Here is a 23,134-nt window from a genome sequence, read left to right on the forward strand (position 1 = left end):
TAGAAAACATCCTGCTCTTGCAATCGGGCAGGAGCTGCTCCATCCGCTGCTGGGGCTCGGGTTTCCTGGTTTCAGACAGGTCTAGAGCCTGGTCAAATTGTACTTTTAAAGTCGAACAAAGCCGACAGCAGATCAAAGGAAAGGAGAGGGGGAAGCCGAGCCTCTCATCACCGCCCCTGAAAAGACCATCCGAGTACCCTGGTTCCTGCTCAATCCCCATCTCAAATCTCACCTGAGACACTGCAGACGGCACCGTGGGGATCTCAGCGCTGTGCAGAGAAGCTTCATGGCCTTCCACTCCACTTCCACGTGTTGTATTTCCAAGTATCTCAGGTGCTTGTTCCCGGTCAAAACACCGATTAAGTCCTTGTTCAACCCGGTGCGATTCACACGCCGTAAGCTGGAGAGGGAAAGCGTCTCCTTGTAATAGGGTCCCATCCACGGTCATGGAATTCTGTGGCCTCACAAACGAGGCTCCCAGAAGCTACAGCTGCATGTGGGACAGGCACCGTCCCACCCTCAGAGGGTTTACAATTGAGTTCAGGCCATTGAAGAGTGACACAAATGTGTGATTATTCAGGTCCTATCCGTGGGAAAACTTTAAGAGAGAGTGAATGACAAACAGGGTTGGAATTGTATCAGGCTGAGGTCTACCAGGTCTTCCCTAAAACACAGGGAAGGTCACCCTATTCCTGAAGGATTCAGAGGAATTTTTTTGCCCACACTATCCTAAAATCATGCTCTTCCTGTTTTAAAATTTTTATTTATATTTCTTTAATAACAAAGCTCAGCTTTCTTTTTTTTTTTTTTTTTCTCGTTAGATGGAGTCTCGCTCTGTTGCCCAGGCTGGAGTGCAGTGGCGCAATCTCAGCTCACTGCAACCTCCACCTCCCCAGCTCAAGTGATTGTCCTGCCTCAGCCTCCCAAGTAGCTGGGATTACAGGCACCCACTATCCCAACAGGCTAACTTTTGTATTTTTAGTAGAGATGGAGTTTCATTATGTTGTCCAGGCTGGTCTTGAACTCCTGATCTCAAGTCATCCACCTGCCTCAGCCCCCCGAAGTGCTGGGATTACAGGCATGAGCCACTGTGCCTGGCCTCCAAAGCTCAGCTTTCTCATCTATTTACTTTTTTGAAAAATTTTTGTAGAGATGGGGTCTCACTCTGCTGTCCAGGCTGCTCTTTCACTCCTGGCCTCAAGTGATCCCACTGCCTCAGCCTCCCAAAGCGCTGGGATTACAGGCGTGAGCCACTGCACCTGGTCATCATGCTCCTTTTCTACAATCAGCAACACAGATTTGCCCCACACCTCCAATGCTTATGTTCACTTCTGAATCTCTTTCACCTTCAGCTAATTAGTTGTTTAATAACAGTTTTCTTGAGATATAATTGATATACAAAAACTTGCATACACTTAACGTATACAACCTGATGAGTTTGGATGTATGCATACATCTGTGACACCATTACTACCACGGAGGTGGCTAATTCGTTCATATATTCAATCAGTCCATAAGGAGGGGGTCCTTTTGTGCAATACAGAATTCAGAACTGAGTTCTTGGTCAGGCGGAGTGGCTCACACCTGTAATCCTAGCACTTTGGGAGGCTGGGCTGGTGGATCATGAGGTCAGGAGTTTGAGAACAGGCTGGCCCACATAGTGAAACCCCATCTCTACTAAAAAATTAGCCACGTATGGTGGCGTGTGCCTGTAGTCCCAGCTACTCAGGAGGCTGAGGCAGGAGAATCACTTGAACCCAGGAGACGGAGGCTGCAGTGAGCCGAGATCATGCCACAGTGCTCCAGCCTAGGCAAGAGAGAGAGAGATTCTGTCTCAAAACAAAAACAAAAACAAAAACAAAACTGAATTCTCATCTCAGCTGAACATCCCTTATTACGCCACCTTACACAAGTCTCAATCTCTCTGAAGTTCAGTTTCAGGTCTACAAGGGAGCGGGTAAGACAGTTTCTCTTTAGGACGGCAGTGAGAATTAATCCCATTAAATTCTCAGCCCAGTTCTTGTCACATAGTAGGCCCTCATGAGCAGGAGCGAATAACAGCTATTATAATAGGAGAGAAAATATATTTGATAATGGCCAGGGCTCATGTGACGCCTAGTGGCTTATGTCAAGTAAGGGGCCAGTGGTTCACACGGCGAATTATTGGGTTTTTGGATCTTAAAAACCCTGGAGAGGTAGAGTGTGGAGTAGTGGCTATGAGGACTGATTCTGGAGCCAGATTTTACTGCTTAGTAATGATGTAACCTCATGTCTTAGTGTCTTCATCCGTGAAACAAGGACACCTACTTCTTGCGGTGAGTCTTAAGAGCATTCATATACTAAGGACCTAAGATAAGCTAGCAGACAGTGGGCAATGCATACATGTTCACTCTTACACCATTCAAAATAGTGGCTGGCTGCAGTGGCTCACACCTATAATCCCAGCACTTTGGGAGGCTGAGACAGGTGAATCACCTCAGATCAGGAGTTTGAAACCAGCCTGGGCAACATAGGCAGAGCTTGTCTCTATAAAACATTATTAAAAAAAAAAAAAAATCAGCTGCGCCATGGTGGCACATGCCTGTGGTCCGACCTACTTGGCAGGCTGAGGTGGGAGGATTGCTTGAGCTCAGGAGGTCAAGGTTGCAGTGAGCTGTGATGTTGCCACTGCACTCCAGCCTGGGCAGGAAAGCAAGAACCCACCTGAAACAAAACGTAAAATAGTGTTTCCCTTCCTGTATGTAAATCTCATCCTTCCCAACCCAGTTCACACGTGCCCTCTCTGGTGAGGCTCACCCCATGCAGGGCTCTGCTAATGGTGGTGTGTTAGACAAGCACAGAGTGTGGCTGAAGAAGATGAGCTCCAGACTGTCTGTGGTGGAGTGCTTTCTGAAGGCTTGTCAGACAGTATCTCAGACAAATCGATTAACCTCTCCAGCTCTCACTTTGCTAAAAAAAATGGGGGCTGGGCATGGCAGCTCACTCCTGTAATCCCAGCACTTTGGGATGCTGAGGTGGGCAGATCACTTGAGGTCAGGAGTTCAAGACCAGCCTGGCCAACATGGTGAAATCCGGTCTCTACTAAAAATACAAAAATTAGCTGGGCATGGTGGTGCATGCCCGTAATCTCAGCTACTCTGGAGGCTGAGGCAGGAGAATCACTTGAACCTGGGAGAGGGAGGTTGCAGTGAGCTGAGACTGCACCACTGCACTCCAGCCGGGGCAACAGAGTAAGACTCTGTCTCAAAAAAAGGGGAATAATAGTATGTTTCAATACTTCAGAGGAACACAGTGGTGAACCATATGTGGTGCTTAGATAGCACATGGCTTCTGTAAGGCAATGTCCCTCCAGAGTAACAACCTCACCCTGGGTTATGCAGTGCTGATCCCGCTTCAGGCACGGTCCTATGGGCTTTTCATGCAGGACTGTGTTTACTCTTCCCGTCATAATGATCATTTAATTTTATTTATTTTTGTTTGTTTTGAGACAGGGTCTCACTGTCGCACAGACTGGAGTGCAGTGACCCGATCAGGGTTCACCATCACTGCAACCTCTGCCTCCTGGGTTCAGGTGATCCTCCCACATCAGCCTCCCAAGTAGCTGGGACTGGTCTTGAACACCCAAGCTGAAGCGAATAGGTGCGAGCCATGGCACTGGGCTGATCATTTGATGGAGGGATGCGTTGAAATGCACCAGGGAGATGTCAGGAATCCCATGGCTCATTGTATACATGACTCCCTTAATGACACAGAGGTATTAGGCTGGTGCAAATGTAATTGCAGGTATTGCCACCAATGGCAAAGACTTCCTTGCATAGACTTTCTTCCAGTGGGATTTGCGTTATACTCGCAGTAGCTTTGGTAGTTTTGGCCACTAACGGCAAAACCCACAATTACATTTGCACCCACCTAATAGAACGTAGTGACAGGTTGGCTCCAGTTTGTGGTTTCCCCCACTGAGCACCCCACGACTCACTCCTCCCGCACCCCCTGCCCAAGGCTGGACACGTCGCCTTCGGGAAGTCTCGTGTGAGTGGAGAGGGAAGGAAGGAAGCGGATGGAAACAGTCGCTCTCCACAGAATTCCTTCCAGTGGGATTTGTGTCCTACTCACAGTAGCTTTTGTAGTTTGCACTGAGGGTGCTTCAGGGCGGCAGCAAGAGCCTTCAGAAAAGGAGGCTGCAAAACACTGGTGGTCAGAGTCAGGACTTCCAGCTTATCGTTCACGGCAAACACAGAGCATAAGTCTTGCCACCAGCGAAGGAGCTTATTGCTCTCTGGTGCTCTACACGGGAGAGAGAAGAGACAACGCCTCATCGTTAAACCAGAGAAAACCGACCAGGAAACCCAGGGCTGGTGCCCTCAACCCTGGTTAGGGCCATAGGTCTCTGGTGACTCTAAGACATCCTCATTTAAATGAAACACTCAGAAAAACCATCACAAGATTTTTCATGTCATTCCAGGAAGACATGGCCTCAATTAAGAGCCTTGTATTTTCCCATGACTTGGAAAAAAGGAAGTAGCTTTTATTTTTAATTTTTATTCATTTTTTTGAGACACGGGGTTACTCTGCCACCTAGGCTGGAGTGCAGTACACTGAACACAGCTCACTGCTGCTTCCGCCTCCTGGGTTCAAGCAATTCTCCTGCTTCAGCCTCCAGAGTACCTGGGATTACAGGTGCCCGCCACCACACCCAGCTAATTTTTGTATTTTTAGTAGAGATGGGATCTCACTACGTTGGCCAGCCTGGTCTTGAACTCTTGGCCTCAAGCGATCCACCTGCCTCGGCCTCCCGAAGTACTGGGATTACAGGTGTGAGCCACCATGCCCAGTCTGTTTCTTTTAATTCAAGATGGAAAAAAGGTTTTTACTTAAGGAAAAAGATGCTCTAGAGGTGTGCTGCCTGATACGATAGCTACTAGCTGCATGTAGCTATTTTCATTTAAATTCATTAAAATTAAATCAAAACTTAAATATTCATTCACTTGGTCACACCAGCCACATTCCAAGAGCTCAGTGGTTGCATGTAGCCAGTGGTTCCCACATTGGACAAGACAGACACAGGATGTTTCCAGCATCATGTTAAGTTCCACTGGAGAGCACGATCCTTGAGACCAAAAGCTTCTGATACACAAAGGTCGGAGGGAGGCTGGGCACAGTGGCTCCCGCCTGTAATTCCGGTGCTTTGGGAGCGATGTAGGGAAACCTCTTCTCTCCCAAAAAAAAAAAAAAAAAAAAAAAAAAAAAAAAAAATTAGCCAGGCACGGTGGTGCATGTCTGTGATTCCAGATACTTGGGAGGCTGAGGTGGGAGAATTGTTTGAGGCCAGGGGGTTGAGGTTTCAGTGAGCCATGATTGTACCACTGCAGTCTTGGGTGACAGAAAAAGACCCCATCTCAAAAAAAAGTAGGAGGGATAGATGAAGCAAGGTTCCACGTATATGTGCATGCAGGACTGAGGCAAGGAGGGTGAACAGCATGTCTCACCATGCACAGGATTCTCCCAGGTTTAGCAAGGAAAGTCCTATATCCCAGGAACACTTTCAGTCCTGACAGTAAAACTGAAAGTCCAGGATCCCAGAAATCTCCTGAATCCTAAACAAACTGGGACAGCTGGTCACCGTAGATACACGTTTGTCTCAAAACAGAAGTACTGGTAGGGCATGGTGGCTCACACCTGTAGTCCCAGCATTTTGGGAGACTGAGGTGGGCGGATCATGAGGTCAGGAGATCGAAATCATCCTGGTCAACATGGAGAAACCCAGTTTCTACTAAAATATAAAAAATTAGCTGAGTGTGGTGGCATGCACCTGTAGTCCCAGCTACTTGGGAGGCTGAGGCAGGGGCATTGCTTGAACCCAGGAGGCGGAGGTTGCAGTGAGCCAAGATTGCGCCATTGCACTCCAGTCTGGCAACAGAGCAAGACTCCCTCTCAAAACCAAACCAAACAAAACAAAAACAAACAAATAATAATAATAATAATAAAACAGAAGTACTGGCCAGGGACAGTGGCTCATGCTTATAATCCCAGAACTTTGGGAGGCCAAGGCAGGAAGATCACCTGAGGTCAGGAGTTCGAGACTAGCCTGGCCAACATGGTGAGACCCTGTCTCTACTAAAAATGGCAAAATTAGCTGGGTGCAGTGGCACGTGTCTGTAATCACAGCTACTAGGGAGGCTGAGGCAGGAGAATCGCTTAAATCCAGGAGGCGGACGTTGCGGTGAGCTGAGATGGTGCCACTGCACTCCAGCCTGGGCAATAGAGCAATATTCTGTCTGGAAAAAAAAAAAAAAAGAAAGAAAACCACCCACACCCTAAACGCCCAGGAGCCTGTAGCTGAGGACCCCCCTCTGGGTAAGGTGAGCCACCCAAGGAGAGATGGAAGCACTTACTCAGAGGCAGGCCGGGGACCGGAGCTGAGCTTCCACACGTCCGCAAAGTTCAGGGTGACGGCCAGCTCCATCTCCTGCAAATTTCGACAGTGCTTAAGGCAAAAAGCAGCCACTTGAATGTCTTTATTCTTGACAATTGTCAAAACAGCTTTACGGTAACTATCTAGGGCTTGGCGTATAAAGGCTTCCTCCTGGATTTCATGCAGGCAGTAGAATAACTGTGGGACCCCACAGCTCGGAGGAGGTGGGTCACATTTCTGCAACTGAGGGATGACTTTCAGCAGTTTCCTCTTGTTTCCAAAAGACACCCTGCATCTGAACGAGTGTTCCACGATGGGCGCGCAGGCCCTGTTTAGAAGGCCGAATAAGAAAAGCCCCATGTGTGAGAGAGAGTGTTTGCTTCCGCAGGAACCCGCTACCAGGCGCTGGATATTTGCATGGTTCAAAACATGAAAGTTTTTGAGTCTTTGTGGGAAACAGAGAACATAAAACAGGGCCGCAAAAAAGTCCTGAAAAATCAAGAGGGTAAAGGCGTAGCGGTCTTTCTCAGCTGCAATTCTCCGAAGAATATTCACACCAAGGAAGGTGGTGACTCCCATCTGGTCCATCTTTGCTCTTTCCAGATCTTTTTTACCAAACACGCATTTTCTGTGCCACACGCCGTCTGCGGCCAAGCGACACAGACCTTCTAGCTGTTGGCGGTGGGTCTTTCTGGAAAAGTTCTCAGCTCTGATTGGAAGCAAGCTAGAAAGATACCGGACGAACACAGAGGTGGCGTTTGGACATGCCTGTGTGAGCTTGTGTCCTCTCTCCATTTGCTGTTTCAGACAAGAACAGACCATCCAGCAAACCACAGGGACCTGACACATGGAGAAGATAATGGTGTTTTCCATGGCAAAACTCAAGACGTCATCTCCCTCCTTCGTGTATCCAAAATACGCCCGGAAATACTTGATTTTTTCCGTCGCATTAAACCCCTTAAGGGTTACGAGAGAGGGAGATTGTAGCAAGGGCTCGCATGTCTGCCAAGAGGTAGATCTTATCATGATCAGCAGCGTGGCCTCTGGAAGCATCCTTTTGCTCAGCAAACTGCTCAGCAGGACAGACCCAGGCAATTTCTGCCTCCAGTCTTCACTCAGATCCTCCGATCTGTCAATGAGGGCAGGGGTGAAATCTTCAAAGCCATCCAAGAGGAGCAGAAGTCGGTCTGGTTTGGACATAATCTTTGACACGAGGTCCTGAGATCCAGGCCACTTGTGCTGGATCAGCTCCGAGAAGCTCTGCTCTGCCATCCGGTTCATCTCCTGGCAACGGAAGTAGAAAGCACACCAGGGCTTGTGGGCGTAGAACTTGTTTCTGGCCCACTCACACATCACCCTTCTGGCCAGGGTTGTTTTTCCAATCCCAGGCGCTCCCTGGATGACCACGGTCCTGGGCTGCCTGCCCCGGGGTCTTCTGGGCAGAAGCAGACACGGTAAGTATTCCTCATGTCTGCATATGTCTTGGTACAAGAAGTCCCTTTGGTTTCCGGGCCAAGTCGAACTGTCCCATATGGGGGAATACTTTTCCATCACATTCCATTTGTAGTGCCATAGTTTATCTAGATTCGTGAGAGGAGAGAAATAAAGGCTGCAACATCAGAATTGATCATGGGAAGTAACAGAGCAGTAAGAAAACCGTCTCAGCCAGGGGCGGTGGCCCACGTCTGCAATCCCAGCACTCTGGGAGGCTAAGGTGGACAGATCACCTGATGTCAGAAGCTCAAGACCAGCCTGGCCAACACAGTGAGCCCGCATCTCTACTAAAAATACAAAAAAATTAGCCGGACCTGATAGTGGGAGCCTGTAATTCTAGCTACTCGGGAGGCTGAGGCAGGAGAATCACTTGAACCCAGGAGGCGGAGGTTGCAGTGAGCCAAGGTCGTGCCACTGCACTCCAGCCTGGGCCACAGAGTGAGAGCTCCATCTCAAAAAAAAAAAAAAAAAAAGTAAAAAGAAAAAGAACACCAATCTCGGGGTCCACTTGAAGCCCCGTGAGGCCCTTGCATAAGTGAAATACATTTCCTGATGCTGCTGCGTCATTTGGGAAGCAGCAACAAACAGAAAACTCAACTTGAAGTGCGTTAAACAAAACAAAGATTGCTTTCTACCGAAGAAGCATGGCGGGCGTGAAGCTGTTGACATTAGGTCAAGTGGCACCACCGTGTCAGGACAGGCAGCGTCACAATTCTCTCAGCCCTTTCTTTGTATTTCTTACCTTACAGATAGAAGATACCTGCTAGAGTGTTAGCTGTGTTGTCTGCGTTCAAATCAGAAATACCTGGGAGGGCCGAGCGCTGTGGCTCAGTCCTGTAATCCCAGCATTTTGGGAGGCTGAGGAGGGTGGATCACCTGGGGTCAGGAGTTCAAGACTAGCCTGGCCAACATGGCAAAACCCCATAGGGCTGGGCACATGTCATTCATAAATAAAATTGGGTTCTGTTAACACAGAAGGTAGAACTGTTTGGGCAAACAGTTAATAAGATCTATCACAAACCTTCATCCCAATTTGTGATTCTTCTTCCCTGCCTCTCTCCTTCCCTCACTGTAAACTTCACAAAGATAGAGACGATGCCTGGTTCTCACTAGATCCCTGGCTGACAGGTAGAAGAAGGCTTTCTAGAGGCCCAAGATCTATTTATTATTCGCTTAAAGACCTTGAGCCAGTCAGACTCTCTAAGCCTCAATCTTGCCATGTCTAAAAATAAAAAAATCAGCTGGGTGTGGTGGCGCACACCACAGGATTACACCTGTAATCCCAGCTACTCAGTAGGGGGAGGCAGGAGAATTGCTTGAACCCAAAAGCCACAGGTTGCAGGGAGCCGAGGTCACCCTACTGCTCTCCAACCTGGGTCACCGAGTGAGACTGTGTTAAAAAAAAAAAAAAAAAAGAAGGCCGGGCGCAGTGGCTCACGCCTGTAATCTCAGCACTTTGGGAGGCCGAGGCGGGTGGATCACAAGGTCAAGAGATCGAAACCATTCTGGTCAACATGGTGAAACCCCGTCTCTACTAAAAATACAAAAAATTAGCTGGGCATGGTGGCACGTGCCTGTAATCCCAGCTACTCAGGAGGCTGAGGCAGGAGAATTGCCTGAACCCAGGAGGCGGAGGTTGCGGTGAGCCGAGATTGCGCCATTGCACTCCAGCCCGGGTAACAAGAGTGAAACTCTGTCTCAGAAAAAAAAAAAAAAAAAGAAAGAAAGAAAGAAAGAAAGAAAAAAAGGGCTGGGTGCAGTCGCTAATGCCTATAATCCCAGCACTTTGGGAGGCTGAGGCGGGTGGATCACGAGGTCAAGAGATTGAAACCATCCTGGCCAACATGGTGAAACCCCATCTCTACTAAAACACAAAAATTAGCCAGGTGTGGTGGCGCACACCTGTAGTCCCAGCTACTTGGGAGGCTGAGGCAGGAGAATTGCTTGAACTGGAGAGGCAGAGACTGCAGTGAGCCAAGATCACGCCACTTCACTCCAGCCTGGTGCCTGGTAACAGAGTGAGACTCTGTCTCAAAAAAAAAAAAAGAAAAACCTGGGAGAAGAGACACACTCTATTGAAGTGGTCCCCAAGTGGCAGGTAAGTTTCCATGGACCAGGAGGTGGGAGGTGATTTTGGGATGATTCAGTGCATTACATTAGTATGCACTTTACTTATTATTACATTGTAATATTTAACGAAACAATTATACAACTCAGTATGATGTAGAGGCACTGGAACCCTGAGCTTGTTTTCCTGCAAATAGACAGTCCCATCCAGGCGTGATGGGAGACCGTGACAGATCATCAGGCATTAGATTTTCAGGAGTGCACAGCCTAGATCCCTTGCGTCCACGGTTCATGACAGGGTTTGCGTTCCTATGAGAATCTAATGCCACTGCTGATCTGACAGGAGGTGGAGCTCGGGGGTGATGTGAGTGATTGGGAGCAGCTGTAAATACAGAGGAAGCATTGGCCACTCACCTCCTGTGTGTGGCCCAGTTCCTAACAGGTCACAGACTGGGACTGGCCCATGGCCCGAGGGCTGGGGACTCCTGAGCTAATGGTTTATGTCTTTTTTTTTTTGGAGATAGAGTCTCACTCTGTCACCTGGGAATGCAGTAGCTTGATCTGAGCTCCCTGCAGCCTCCACCTCCCATGTTCAAGCCATTCTCCTGCTTCAGCCTCCCGAGTAGCTGGGACCCACAGGCACCCACCACCACGCCTGGCTAATTTTTGTGTTTTCAGTAGAGACGGGGTTTCACCACGTTGCTCAGGCTGGCCTTGAACTCCTGACCTCAGGCGATCCACCCACCTCAGCCTCCCAAAGTGCTGGGATGACAGGTCTGAGCCACCGTGCCCAATCCACAGCCCCTTTTCCCCCCAGAGGGTCTGTTATGACGCAGGCACGTACCAGATTCTTTCTCCTGCAGATTCACTCGCGTTTCTCCTGCATTCACGTCCCCTGGCTCCAAGGTAGGTAGAATGTCTGGAACAGAGAAAAGGCGTCTGTCCCATAGGAACGCTAGGACCTTAGTAGCAGGGACACAGCATGAGCCAATGGCCTTTTTAAGGCAGGAACGGCCACAGGGATGAAGAGCCTCACACTCTCACCACCTCCGTTTGGGGATAATAAAGTCACCTAGATCTCTCTCTACGCCAGTGATTTTAGGAAATGAGAAAAGGTGTTGTTCTATGATGTGCTGAGTAAGGTGTGCAATAATGTATTATAAATGTACAGCCCAGCCAGACACTGAGGGAGAAATGGAAAGAAATACACATATACGCCCGGGTGCGGTGGCTCATGCCTGTCATCCCAGCACTTTGGGAGGTCGAGGCGGGCCGATCACAAGGTCAGGAGATCGAGACCAGCCTGGCTAAGATGGTGAAACCCTGTCTCTACTAAAAATTCAAAAATTAGCTAGGCATGGTGGTGGGCACCTGTAATCCCAGCTACGAGGGAGGCTGAGGCAGGAGAATCACTTGAACCCAGGAGGCAGAGGTTGTGGCGGGCCAAGATCGTGCCACTGTACTCCAGCCTGGGTGACAGAGTGAGACTTCACCTTAAAAAAAAAAAAAAAAAGAATATACACATATGTATATGTAAAATATATATACAGTTTAATATCGATGTAGGTGTATACCTATGCATACAGTAGACCCTTCATATCCACAGGCTGTGGAATCAATCTGCTAAGGATGGAAAACAAATTAAAACTCCCCAAAAAATACAACAATAAAATGATACAATTTAAAAACCAAGATAAGCCTGGGCACTGTGGCTCACGCCTGTAATCTCATCACTTTGGGAGGCCGAGGCAGGTGGATCGCTTGAGCCAAGGAGTTCAAGCCCAGCTTGGGCAACACAGCAAGACCTCAACTCTACAAAAAAATCACAATAATAATTAGCCAGGCAGGCAGCAGGCTTGCTTGAACTCAGGAGGTTCAGGATGAAGTAAGCCATGATCCTACCACTGCACTCCAACCTGGGCAATAAAGTAAGACTTGTCTCCAAAAATTATTATTAAAAAACCCAATACAGTATAACAACTATTTATACAGCGTTTACATTGTCTTAGGTATTGTCAGTAATTTAGAGCGATTTTAAGTCTGTGGGAAGATGTGTATAGGTTCTAGGCTAAGAGCATGCCATTTTATACGAAGGAGTTGAGCACCCACCAATTTTTTCAGTACTCTTGAGGAAGAGCCTAGAATCAGTCCCCCAAGGATACCAAGGCACCTCTAGTACATATACACACATACACATATATACATATATACATATGTACATGTACACATATAGTCATTGATGCTTGTTACGTATACAGTTCTGTCCTATAACATTCTTGTGAACACCAAATTAGCTAATACTGGACCACTGCTCCCAAGAAAATACGGTTAGTATCCTGTTAATCTCTGGTTACGACATTTTCACTGACTAATCAATATAAAAACTTGTTGTACACGTTTTTGTTTAAAGACACCTTATTTAGTATATATTGTTGATTAACACTGAGTTCATGGCCAACCACACCTAAAGGAGGCTCATCTAATATGTGTATTCTCTCCCTAAGGTACAGCACAGCCTACTTGCCCTGAGAAACACTGACACGCATCCTTTCGGGTACTACTTTAAACAGCAAAGCCACCAACTCAAAGCACAAAAGTGTGGTACCAAATAGACGTGGAAATGACTGTGGCTTACAGGGTGAGAGCTGAAGCCACAAGGTAGAGTGTCGCCTTGTCTCACCTCAGCTGGGGGGTCAGCTCAATGTTTCTGCTGCTTTGCTGGCTGGGAGTGATCTTGCAAGTGCTGTCAGTATTGATTTTGGGGTTAAAAATGCATTTAGTGAGTAGGCAAATTCACGAATACAGAATCCATGAATAATGAAGATCAAGTGTGTGTGTGTGTGTGTGTGTGTGTGTGTGTGTGTGTGTGTGTTCTGACACAAAGTTTTGCTTTTGTCACCCAGGCTGGAGTGCAGTGGCGTGATCTTGGCTCACCACAACCTCTGCCTCCTGGGTTCAAGTGATTCTCTTGCCTTAGCCTCCCAAACAGCTGGGATCACAGGTGCCTGCCACCACAGCCAGCTAATTTTTTTTTACATTTATTTTTGTACTTTTAGTAGAGACAAGGTTTCATCATGTTGGCTGGGCTGGTCTCAAACTCCTGACCTTAGGTGATCTGCCCGATTCCCCCTCCCAAAGTGCTGGGATATCAGGAATCAGCCACCACGCCCGGGCTCTCTGTGTGCTTTCATCAGGTTTTAGTAAACATTAACATTTTCTGTTAAACACTAAGATTTTCTCTGTCACTGAGCCATGAGGTTTCCAGCCCCTGTGATTTTCTTTTCCCTTGGCACTCTCTCCTCCTCACACAATGAGCTATTTCCTTATGTGTTAGGTCCGAACCTTAGCGCCACTTCCTCAGAGGACTTCCTGAGCTGTCTTGTCAGAAGAAAGTCCCTTTTCACAATCAATTATTCTCCAGCCATCTAATATTTGAGCACTGACGACATGCTAGGTGTTGAGCCAGCTGCTGGGGTGACAGCGGCTAAGGAGACACAGGGAGCCCATTCTCCTGCTGCTTATGTTTAAAATTGTGGGGCTGACATCTTCTCCATTCTTGCTGAGGAGACTGACTGCTGCAGCATCAGCTGTTGGGAGAGGCGGGTTCCCATCTCCTGTCATGTTTCTGGATTTGTGTACTTTAAAAAAATATATAGTAGTCCCCCCTTCTCTACAGGGTTTAGGTGCCAAGATCCCCAGCGAATATCTGAAACTGTAGGTAGTACCGAACCATACAGATGCTGTTGTTTTTAAGATACCTACCTAGGCCGGGCGCATTGGCTCACACCCGTAATCCCAGCACTTTGGGAGGTCAAGGCGGGTGGATCACCCAAGGTCGGGAGTTTAAGACCAGCCTGGCCAACATGGTGAAACCCTGTCTGTACTAAAAATAATTAGCCAGGCTGGTGGTGCGCACCTGTAATCCCAGCTACCAGGGAGGCTGAGGCTGGAAAATTGCTTGAACCCAGGAGGTGGAGGTTGCTTGCAGTGAGCTGAGATCACACCACTGCACTCCAGACTGGGTGACAGAATGAGACTCCATCTCAAAATAGAAAAAAAAATACATACCCACCTATGATAAAAGTTTAAATTATAAATGAGGTACAGGAAGAAATTAACAATAATGAAATAGAACAGTTATAATACTCTGCTATTATAAATGGTATGTAAATGTGGTCTCTCTCTCTCTCTCTCTCTCTCTCTCTCTCTCTCTCTCTCTCAGATTATCTCACTGTAGGCCAGGCACAGTGGCTCATGCCTGTAATCCCAGCACTTTGGGAGGCCAAGGTGGGTAGATTACGAGGTTAGATCAAGATCATCCTGGTTAACATGGTGAAACCCCATCTCTACTAAAATTACAAAAAATTAGCCAGGTGTGGTGGCATGTGCCTCTAATTCCAGCTACTTGGGAGGCTGAGGCAGAAGAATCGCTTGAACTGAGGAGGCAGAGGCTGCACTGAGCCAGGATCGCACCACTGCACTCCTGCCTGGGCGACAGAGCAGGGCTGGAGTGCAATGTACAAAAAAAATTAAATAAATAAATAAATACATACATACATACCTACCTATGACAAAAGTTTAAATTATAAATTAGGTATAGTAAGAGATAATAACATAGAACAATGATAATACTCTACTATCATAAATGGTATGTAAGTGTGGTCTCTCTCTTTCTCAGAATATCTCACTTTACTGTACTCACCTACTTTTGGCCATGATTAACCATAGGTAACAAATTTCAGAAAGCAAAACCTTAGATAAGGGGACTAGTGACGTCCAGCTCTGCTTTATCCATATTGAAGATGAGGTTTAGGATTACAATATTCTCCTGTGGGACTGACCCTATGTTGCTGCAAAATGGTCTTTAACATCTAAAATCTTCCTGCTTTATACATACCACTGTGGACATGACACTAGCTATACCAGCTTTCTTCTGTCTACTGCTTCCGCAGCACGTTTTCCCACCATTTTACTTTTTACTTCTCTGTGTCTTTTTTTTGTTTGTTTGTTTGTTTGAGACACGGTTTTGCTCTTGTTGCTCAGGGTGGAGTGCAACGGCAGATCTTGGCTCAAGATCCACCTCCCGGGTTCAAGTGATTCTTCTGCCTCAGCCTCCCAAGTAGCTGGGACTAGAGGCAACTGCTACCACGCCTGGCTAATTTTTGTATTTTTAGTAGAGATGGGGTTTCCCCATGTTGATCAGGCTGGTCTTGAACTTCTGACCTCAGGTGATCCACCCACCTCAGCCTCCCAAACCGCTGGGATTACAGGCACGAGCCACTGTGCCTGGCCCTCTATGTCTTCTTTTAATGTTCACGTCATATAAGCAGTGTTCACTTACGTTTTTTTAAAAAAAATATGCCCATATGACAGCCTTTGCCTTTGGGTTGGATCCATTATCTGCCTCCACTGTTTGCGTCTCTCTCAGATGGCCAGTAGGTGACAGGGGTGGTGAGTAGAATATTTAGCTGCCCAGCCCACCCCCACTTTATCCACCAGATCAACACTCACCATTCATCTCCCTGCGTACCCAAACGCACATGTCATTATAGTTCATCATGGCAAAGATCTTGCAAGTTATATCCCAAGCTTGCCGTCCAGGAAAATGCTCTATCAAGAGATGAACCACCTCTGCCCAGCTGGCTGTCTCGACTTGGTCCCAGGTGACAGGGACGGTGCGAGCATTGAGCTCATTCAGTAAGAACTGCTTGAACCGTTGTAGCCCCTCGTTGCTCACATGCTTCATGTACAGCATGACCCCATTTTCACACGGGGAGCCAGGGTAGCAAGACAATGTCCAGGGTGACAGATAAGAACTGTGAGTGGAGGAGGACGAAAAGGGAGTGGGGGTGTCAGAGGGTGGATTCACATCACTCATCTTTAGTCAAGGCAGAGAACACCTCGGCGTCCACAATAAAGACAACCAATCAGAAGAGAGAAACACGAGACCTGCGGAGACATAGAACAATAAAACAAGAAGATGAAAACACCACCTAAGAGGACGGATTTATTTAATGCTTACTTGGCAGAGCATTCTGTGTGCCAGGTACTCCATTTACCTCCTTTCTTCAAAGATTCTCTGCCCTATGGAAAACCTGAAGATACATTGAATGTTTGGGATTGGTCTGTTAGACTAATGGACGGTTTGCAGTTTTTATTTTCTATGCCACCTTTTGGGGAAGAGGCAAGCAAAATATCAAAGCCTTTGTAAAAGATTTAGCAAAAAGGAAAAACAGAGGCAGGTAAAATAATTCAATGAAGCTAAAATCTGGAAAATAGATGGTTGGTTAGAAGACTCCATGAGATTAAAAGTGATCTCAAATTGAACAAAGTTTTTATTCTTAAAAATGGATTATGCATTAGAGAAACCCAAATCAAAACCACAATGAGATGCCATCTCGCACCAGTCAGAATGGTGAGTATTAAAAAGTCAAACAGTAACAGATGCTGGTGAGGTTGCAGAAAGGAACACTTATACACTGTGTGTGGGAGTGTAAATTAGTTCAACCACTGTCCACGACAGAGTGGCAACTCCTCAAAGACCTAAAAAGAGAATTACGATTCAACTCAGCAATCCCATTACTGGATATATACCCCAAGGAATATAACTAATTTTACTCTAAAGACACATGCATGTGTATGTTCACTGCAGCACTATTCACAATAGCAAACACACGGAATCAACCTAAATGCCCATCAGTGATAGACTAGATAAAAGAATTGTGGTACAAATACACCCTTGAACACTATGCAGCCATAAAAACAATGAGACCATGTCCTTTGCAGGAACATAGAGGGAGCCAGAGACCATTATCCTTAGCAAATTAACACAGGAACAGGAAGCTGAATACCACATGTCCTCATTTATAAGTGGGAGCTAAATGATGAGGACACAGAGGGAATACCACACACTGGAACCTGTAGGAGGCTGGAGGGTGGGAAGAGGGAGTGGATTAGGAAAAATAATACCTGGGTGATCAGATCATCTGTACAACAAACCCACCCCCATAACACATTTATGTATATAACAAACCTGCACATATATTCCTGTTTCCAAAAGAAACGTTAAAAAAGAAAAAAAAAGGATCATGGGTGTATTTTTGTCCCCCACCCCCACCCCAACTTCCCATAATGGCTTCTTATTTTATTTCTTATTTATTTATACAGTCTGAGATGGAGTCTCACAGCAGCACCCAGGCTGGAGTGCAATAGTGCAATCTTGGCTCACTGCAACCTCTGCTTCCTGAGTTCAAGCGATTCTCCTGCCTCAGCCTCCCAAGTAGCTGAGATTTCAGGCACCCACCGCCACACCTGGCTAATTTTTTTGTATTTTTAGTAGACACAGGGTTTCGCCATGTTGGCCAGGCTGGTCTCAAACTCCTGACCTCAAGTGATCCACCTACCTCTGCCTCCCAAGGTGCTGGGATTACAGGCGTGAGCCACCATGCCTGGCCAATAGCTTCTAATTTAACACTTTTCCCCCTTATAACTGATTTGACACCCAAGCCCCTGGATAAACTTGTTTAATTGACTCAGTCTTCCCTTGAGTCCAGAGTAGCTGGGCTTGGTCCCAGGACAAAGGTGAAGGGCACAGGGAGGCTGACTCTTGCTAGTGATCCTCCCGGCCATTGGGGGGCACTGCATGGAGGAGCCTAACCCAGTCACATGTTTTCTACCTCTATTTACTGCATGACCATTGCTGACCACGTTCCAGCCCCGGTGAGCTGCGGCTTTAAGAAATCTGCGGGGCTGGCTGGGCCCGGTGGCTCACGCCTGTAATCCCAGCACTTTGGGAGGCCGAGGCTGGTGGATCACTTCAGGCCGGGAGTTCAAGACCAGTCTGGCCAACGTGGCGAAACGCTGCCTCTACTAAAAAGACAAAAATTAGCTGGGTGTGGAGGCGTGCACCTGTCATCCCAGCTACTGGGGAGGCTGAGGCAGGAGAATCGCTTGAACCTGGGAGGCGGAGGTTGCAGTGAGCTGAGATCGCTCCACTGCACTCTAGCCTGGGTGACAGAGCGAGACCCTGTGTCAAAAAAGAAAAAAGAAAAGAAAGAAGGAAAAAAAAAGGAAGGGAGGGAGGGAGGGAAGACCTTGCAGGGCCAAGGAAGATGCTGGCAATTACATCATGGTTTGGTTTTACTCTCATTCACTGCTGAAGGGAACATAAGCAGGCGGAACCACTGGGAAAGCCCTTTTAACAGTATCTGCCAATCATGTGTGCACTGCCAGGGAACCCAGTGGTTCTACTTCTAAAACTGCACCCTACAGGTATCTGTGCACATGTGAGGTGCCATAGGCCTAAGCCAGTCCGCCGTCGTCTGTTTGGACTGCTGTAACAAACACCATACACTGGGTGGCTTATTAACGACAGACATTTATTTGTCCCAGCTCTGGGGGCTAGCAGTCCAAGATCAAGGTGCTGGCAGATTGGGTATCTGGTCAGGGCAGCTCACAAAAAATTAGCTGGGCGTAGTGGCGGGTGCCTGTAATCCCAGCTACTAGGGAGGCTGAGGCACAAGGATCCCTTGAACCTGGGATGTGGAGGTTGCAGTGAGCTGAGATCAGGCCACTACCTTTTAGCCTGGGTGGGAAAAAAAAAAAAAAAAAAGAATTACATCCCATGAATCCTTTTTTATCCATTCTACCAAGGAGAAAAGTGAAGAGGAACTAAGTGAAGTGCGTTCAGCCCAAGCTGTGAGTGTTGGGAACCGGCGCTTGGAACCTGGTGGGATTCCTAAGCCCAGGAGCCGAGCCTGGGGGTGGGAGACACCTGCTGTTTTTGAGGAGGAAAACCTGCAGAGGGGCATCTCAAAGTCGGCGCTGCTTTATTCTGACGGCTTTCTTCTCTGCGCCTCGCTGTTTCTTCTTCGTGTCTACATCGATCGTGATTTTTTTCTGAAAGCGTCAGCCAGTGGCTACCCTAGACCTCTGGACACCTGGAGACGCCACAACGTCTCTTTCAGGTCTTAGGATTTTGCGAGTGCTGTGAGTTACCTGACTCCACTTCGGAGTCGGGAAAGCTCAGTTTCAGAGACTGGCAAGGATTTGATGAACGAGGGCGGGTAACGTTCACCGTTGAATCTCTAGCTCTCACTCTTAATTTTCAATATGGGCCTATGGGTGCGGCCAACTCAAGTGTCTGCCACTGTAACTTTCAGGACGTGGATGACGAGGAAGAGTAGGTTGAAGTGAGAAAGAAACAACATGAAAGAACAAAACAGAACTCACCCCTACAGAGAGTTACTCTTCCCAGCTCCTTCGTGTCAAAGCAGAAATCACTTGGTCTGCGCCTCCACAACCCTTATAGGTGCTGGGGAATTCAGGAAACTGATACCTTCTCCTCCCATTGGCCGGGGCTGGCTGCCTAGAATTCCTCTGCATTGCCCTGATTGGAAAGCATGTAGCTCCCTTGATTCCGAATTAATGGGCTGCAGGACTCGGCCATACAGGTGCTTCTGATTTGTGAAGGAAATTCTCCCCTGCCTCTTAGGTCTAAAGAAGCAACAGAAAACTGCGAATTGAGAGAGCTTCCCAAGCTCATTAGAAGGCTGAACTGAGCGTCCTATTCAGTCCTCAGGCATCACTTCCCATTTGGAAACATTTAGGGTAATTCACAGGCTTGTCTTGTTCACACGTTTATCTCTTCTACTTGGGATACAATTGTACCGAGCAAAAGGAGGGTGTCAGTATCGTCAGGGCCCAGTTAGAGTCCCACCTACAACAGGCCCTGTCTCAGGGAGGCCCAGAGACACAGCTTGTGCGAAAAGGAAGACTCACCAGCAGAGAGTGCAAGGGAGGTGGGGTTGGGAAGGATGGGATTGAGGAATTAAAAAAACAAAAAACACAAAAAAACTATAGTTGAAGGGGAGAAAACTCACAAGAGAACCAACTTTATCAAGTTTGCATCAACTCATGACAGAATATCAGCAGTGTTTACGTATGAGTTTTTAATTTTTTTGATTTTATTTTATTGATGTATATTTGAGACAGGGTCTTGATCCGCTGCCCAGGACGAAGCGAAGTGCTGCCATCGTAACTCACTTGCCGCCTCGGCTTCCTGGGCTCAAGGGATCTTCTGCCTCAGCCTGTCGAGTGGCAGCGTTCCATAAAAGGGGTCCCGGTCCAGATCCCCAGAGAGGGTTCTCGAATCTCGTACAAGAAGGAATTCAGGGCGAGTCCAAACAGTAAAGTAAAATCAAGTTTATTAGGAAATAAAAGAATTTAAAAAAAAAATGGCGATTCCGTAGACAGAGCAGCGTCGGAGGCTGCTGGTTGCCTAGGTTTACGGTTATTTCTTAAGGATCCGCTAAACGGGGGGGGATTATTCATGTCTCCCCTTTTTAGACCATCTAGGGTAACTTCCTGACGTTGCCATGGCATCTGGAAACTGTCATGGCGCTGGTGGCAGTGTGGTAGTGAGGATGACCGGAGGTCACTCTCATCTCTGTCTTGGTTTTGGTGGGATCTGGCCGACTTCTTTACTGCAAGCTGTTGTATCAGCAAGGTCCTGATGACCTGTATCTTGTGCTGACCTCCTATCTTATCCTGCGACTTCAGGTGCCTTCACCATCTGGGAATGCAGCCCGGTAGGTCTCAGCCTCATTTTACCCAGCTCCTATTCAAGACGGAGTCGCTCTGGTTCACACGCCTCTGGCAAACAGGGACTATAGCTACATGCCAGCACTCATGGATAATTTTCTGTAGAAACGAGGGTATCACTATGTTGCCCAGACTGGTCTTGAACTTCTGGCCTCAAGTGATCTCCCGCCTCCGCCTCCCAAACTGCTGGGATTACAGGCATGTGCCATCATGCCCGGCCTACGTATGAGTTTTCTATCACACAGGTTATGATGATGTCTCTTCAGACATCAGCAGAGAGAAAATCAAAGGTAAAATCGTTTTCATTAGGTTTACAGGAAATAGCCAAGAGTATGTTGTCAAACGTTGGGGATTTTTGGCCACCTCATAGGTAAGTAATGAGACTTCCAAATCATTTTGAACTTTCCTTTTATTATGTGGGAGATTCAGCATGTTTTCAGATGGCTTAGAATCATTGGCTTTTCTTCGCTTACAAACTATTACTGATTTCTCCATTTCATTTTGGTAATTTTCCAAAGCTCTTTATAGATTAGACATACACTGAGTGTGGTGGCTTATGCCAGTAATCCCAGCACTTTAGGAGGCCAAAACAGGCGGAGTATTTGAGGTCAGGAGATCGAGACCAGCCTGAGCAACATGGTGAAACCCCATCTCTACTAAAATACAAAAAAAAAAAAAAAATTAGGTGGCCATGGGGGCACAGGCCTATAATCTCAGCTACTCAGGAGGCTGAGGCAGGAGAATCGCTTGAACCTGGGAGGCGGAGGCTGCAGTGAGCCGAGATGCAACCATTGCACTTTAGCCTGGAGACAGAGCACAACTCCGTCTCAAAAAAAAAAAAAAAAAATTAGGCATGTAAGTGCCATCTAAGTTGCAAATACATTTACCATCTTATAGTTTGTCTTTTGACCTTGCTTAATGCAACTTTTGTTAGAAATGCTTAAAAAACATTTGTAATAAAATTTGTTGATTTTTTCTAATGGCTTTTGTATTTTAAATCTTAAGATTTAAAATTCCCATTTGGAAACATTTAGGATAATTCACGGGCTCGTCTTGTTCACAGGTTCTAGAGGAATTCAATTGTTTTCTTCTGGTGCTTCTAAGGTTTTACTTATTTATGCATTTAAACCTCTGATGTACTTGAAAATTATTGTGTTGTATAATGTAAGACACAGATGTTGTGGCACCACGCTTATTAAAAATCAATTTCCCTCACGAGTGATGCAATACTTATCAGATTTCTTGTATGTTATATATATAAAACATATATAATTCTATTAACACATAACATATATGTTAATAATTCTATTTCTGGATTTTCTGGTCTGTTCCTTTGCTCAGTCGGTTTGCACATGTGCCAATACTGTATTTTAATTATAATTATAATTCTATTTTTATAACCTATCTGCTAGGTTAGTCTTTTTCTTTTCAGGATTTTCCAGGCAATTCCTACAAATTTAATTTGTCCACTTGAATTTTATAATCCACCTCTGCAACTCCAGGTAAAGCCACGATGTATTTGTGTTAGAGAGAAGTGACATATTTCTTAAGTTGAGCTTTCCATGCAAAAATGTGGTATTTATTTTTTTAAGGCTTAAATCGACTTTTGGGTCTTGCAAAAATGTATTTTACAGTTTTTCTCATGTAAGTTTTGGATATTTCTTAAGTTTTTAAGTATTTTACTTTCTTTTTTTTTTTTTTTTTGCTATAGTAAATAGGGGTTTTCTTTTTCATTGTTTCTTATTTTTTGTTTGGGTATTTGAAGTCTATTGATTTCTGAATACTTATTTTCTTACCTGCTGTATTACCAATTTCTGTTGTTGGTAGGAGTTTTCCCATGCAGTCTTTTGCATTTTCCAGATACATAATCAAGTTTGCAAATATAGCGTTTTTTTGTTTTGTTTTGTTTTGTTTTTTGAGACAGAGTCTAGCTCTGTCTCCAGGCTGGAGTGCAGTGGCATGATCTCAGCTCACTGCAACCTCTGCGTCCCAGGGTCAAGTGATTGTCCTGCCTCAGCCTCCTAAGTAGCTGAGATTACAGGCACATGCCACAACGTGCAGCTAAGTTTTGTAGTTTTAGTAGAGACGGGGTTTCACCTTGTTGGTCAGGATGGTCTCGATCTCCTGACCTCGTGATCCACCTGCCTTGGCCTCCCAAAGTTCTGGGATTACAAGTGAGAGCCACCGTGCCTCAGCCTGCAAATAGTTTCACCTGTTGCTTTCTAATTATTATACCTCTCTCTAATTGTGTTCCAATTGCCAACTGAAAGCCCGTAACTTGAGTTTAGTTAACACTGTTGAGAGAAGTGGTTAACATCTCCAGCAGAATGTTAAACAGCAGTGGAGTGAAGACTACCCTCGTCTAGTTTCTGACTTCAGTGGAAAATCCTTTGTGTTCAGTGGAAAAGCCTTTTTCCTTCGGTTGGAAGAACAAACAGTCCTATACGTGGTGGCAATTGTGATGCTAATGTCTCCACAACTCTTTCTTCCTCTCATCTGTCCCTGCACTGTGAGGTCTCTCAGGTAGGGGGAGGGGTAATCTCACAGGCCTTACTCACA

General features: G+C 46.5%; 1 protein-coding gene across 1 annotated transcript in view; it reads right to left on the reverse strand.

Moving 5' to 3' along the window:
• Positions 1–15,922, reverse strand: part of NLRP8 (NLR family pyrin domain containing 8) — a 36,112-nt gene extending 20,190 nt beyond the window's left edge. Inside the window, exons 1-5 of the mRNA XM_074385725.1 lie at positions 15,485–15,922; positions 10,818–10,892; positions 6,393–7,992; positions 4,114–4,284; positions 233–400 (exon numbers count right to left, since the gene is read on the reverse strand). Of these exons, the coding sequence (XP_074241826.1) occupies positions 233–400; positions 4,114–4,284; positions 6,393–7,992; positions 10,818–10,892; positions 15,485–15,851 (2,381 nt within the window). The 5' untranslated portion in view covers positions 15,852–15,922. The remainder of the gene's footprint in view (positions 1–232; positions 401–4,113; positions 4,285–6,392; positions 7,993–10,817; positions 10,893–15,484) is intronic.
• Positions 15,923–23,134: the final 7,212 nt, after the last annotated feature.

Source organism: Saimiri boliviensis, chromosome 14 (assembly GCF_048565385.1).
Source record: "Saimiri boliviensis isolate mSaiBol1 chromosome 14, mSaiBol1.pri, whole genome shotgun sequence".
Classification (NCBI taxonomy): Eukaryota; Metazoa; Chordata; class Mammalia; order Primates; family Cebidae; genus Saimiri; species Saimiri boliviensis.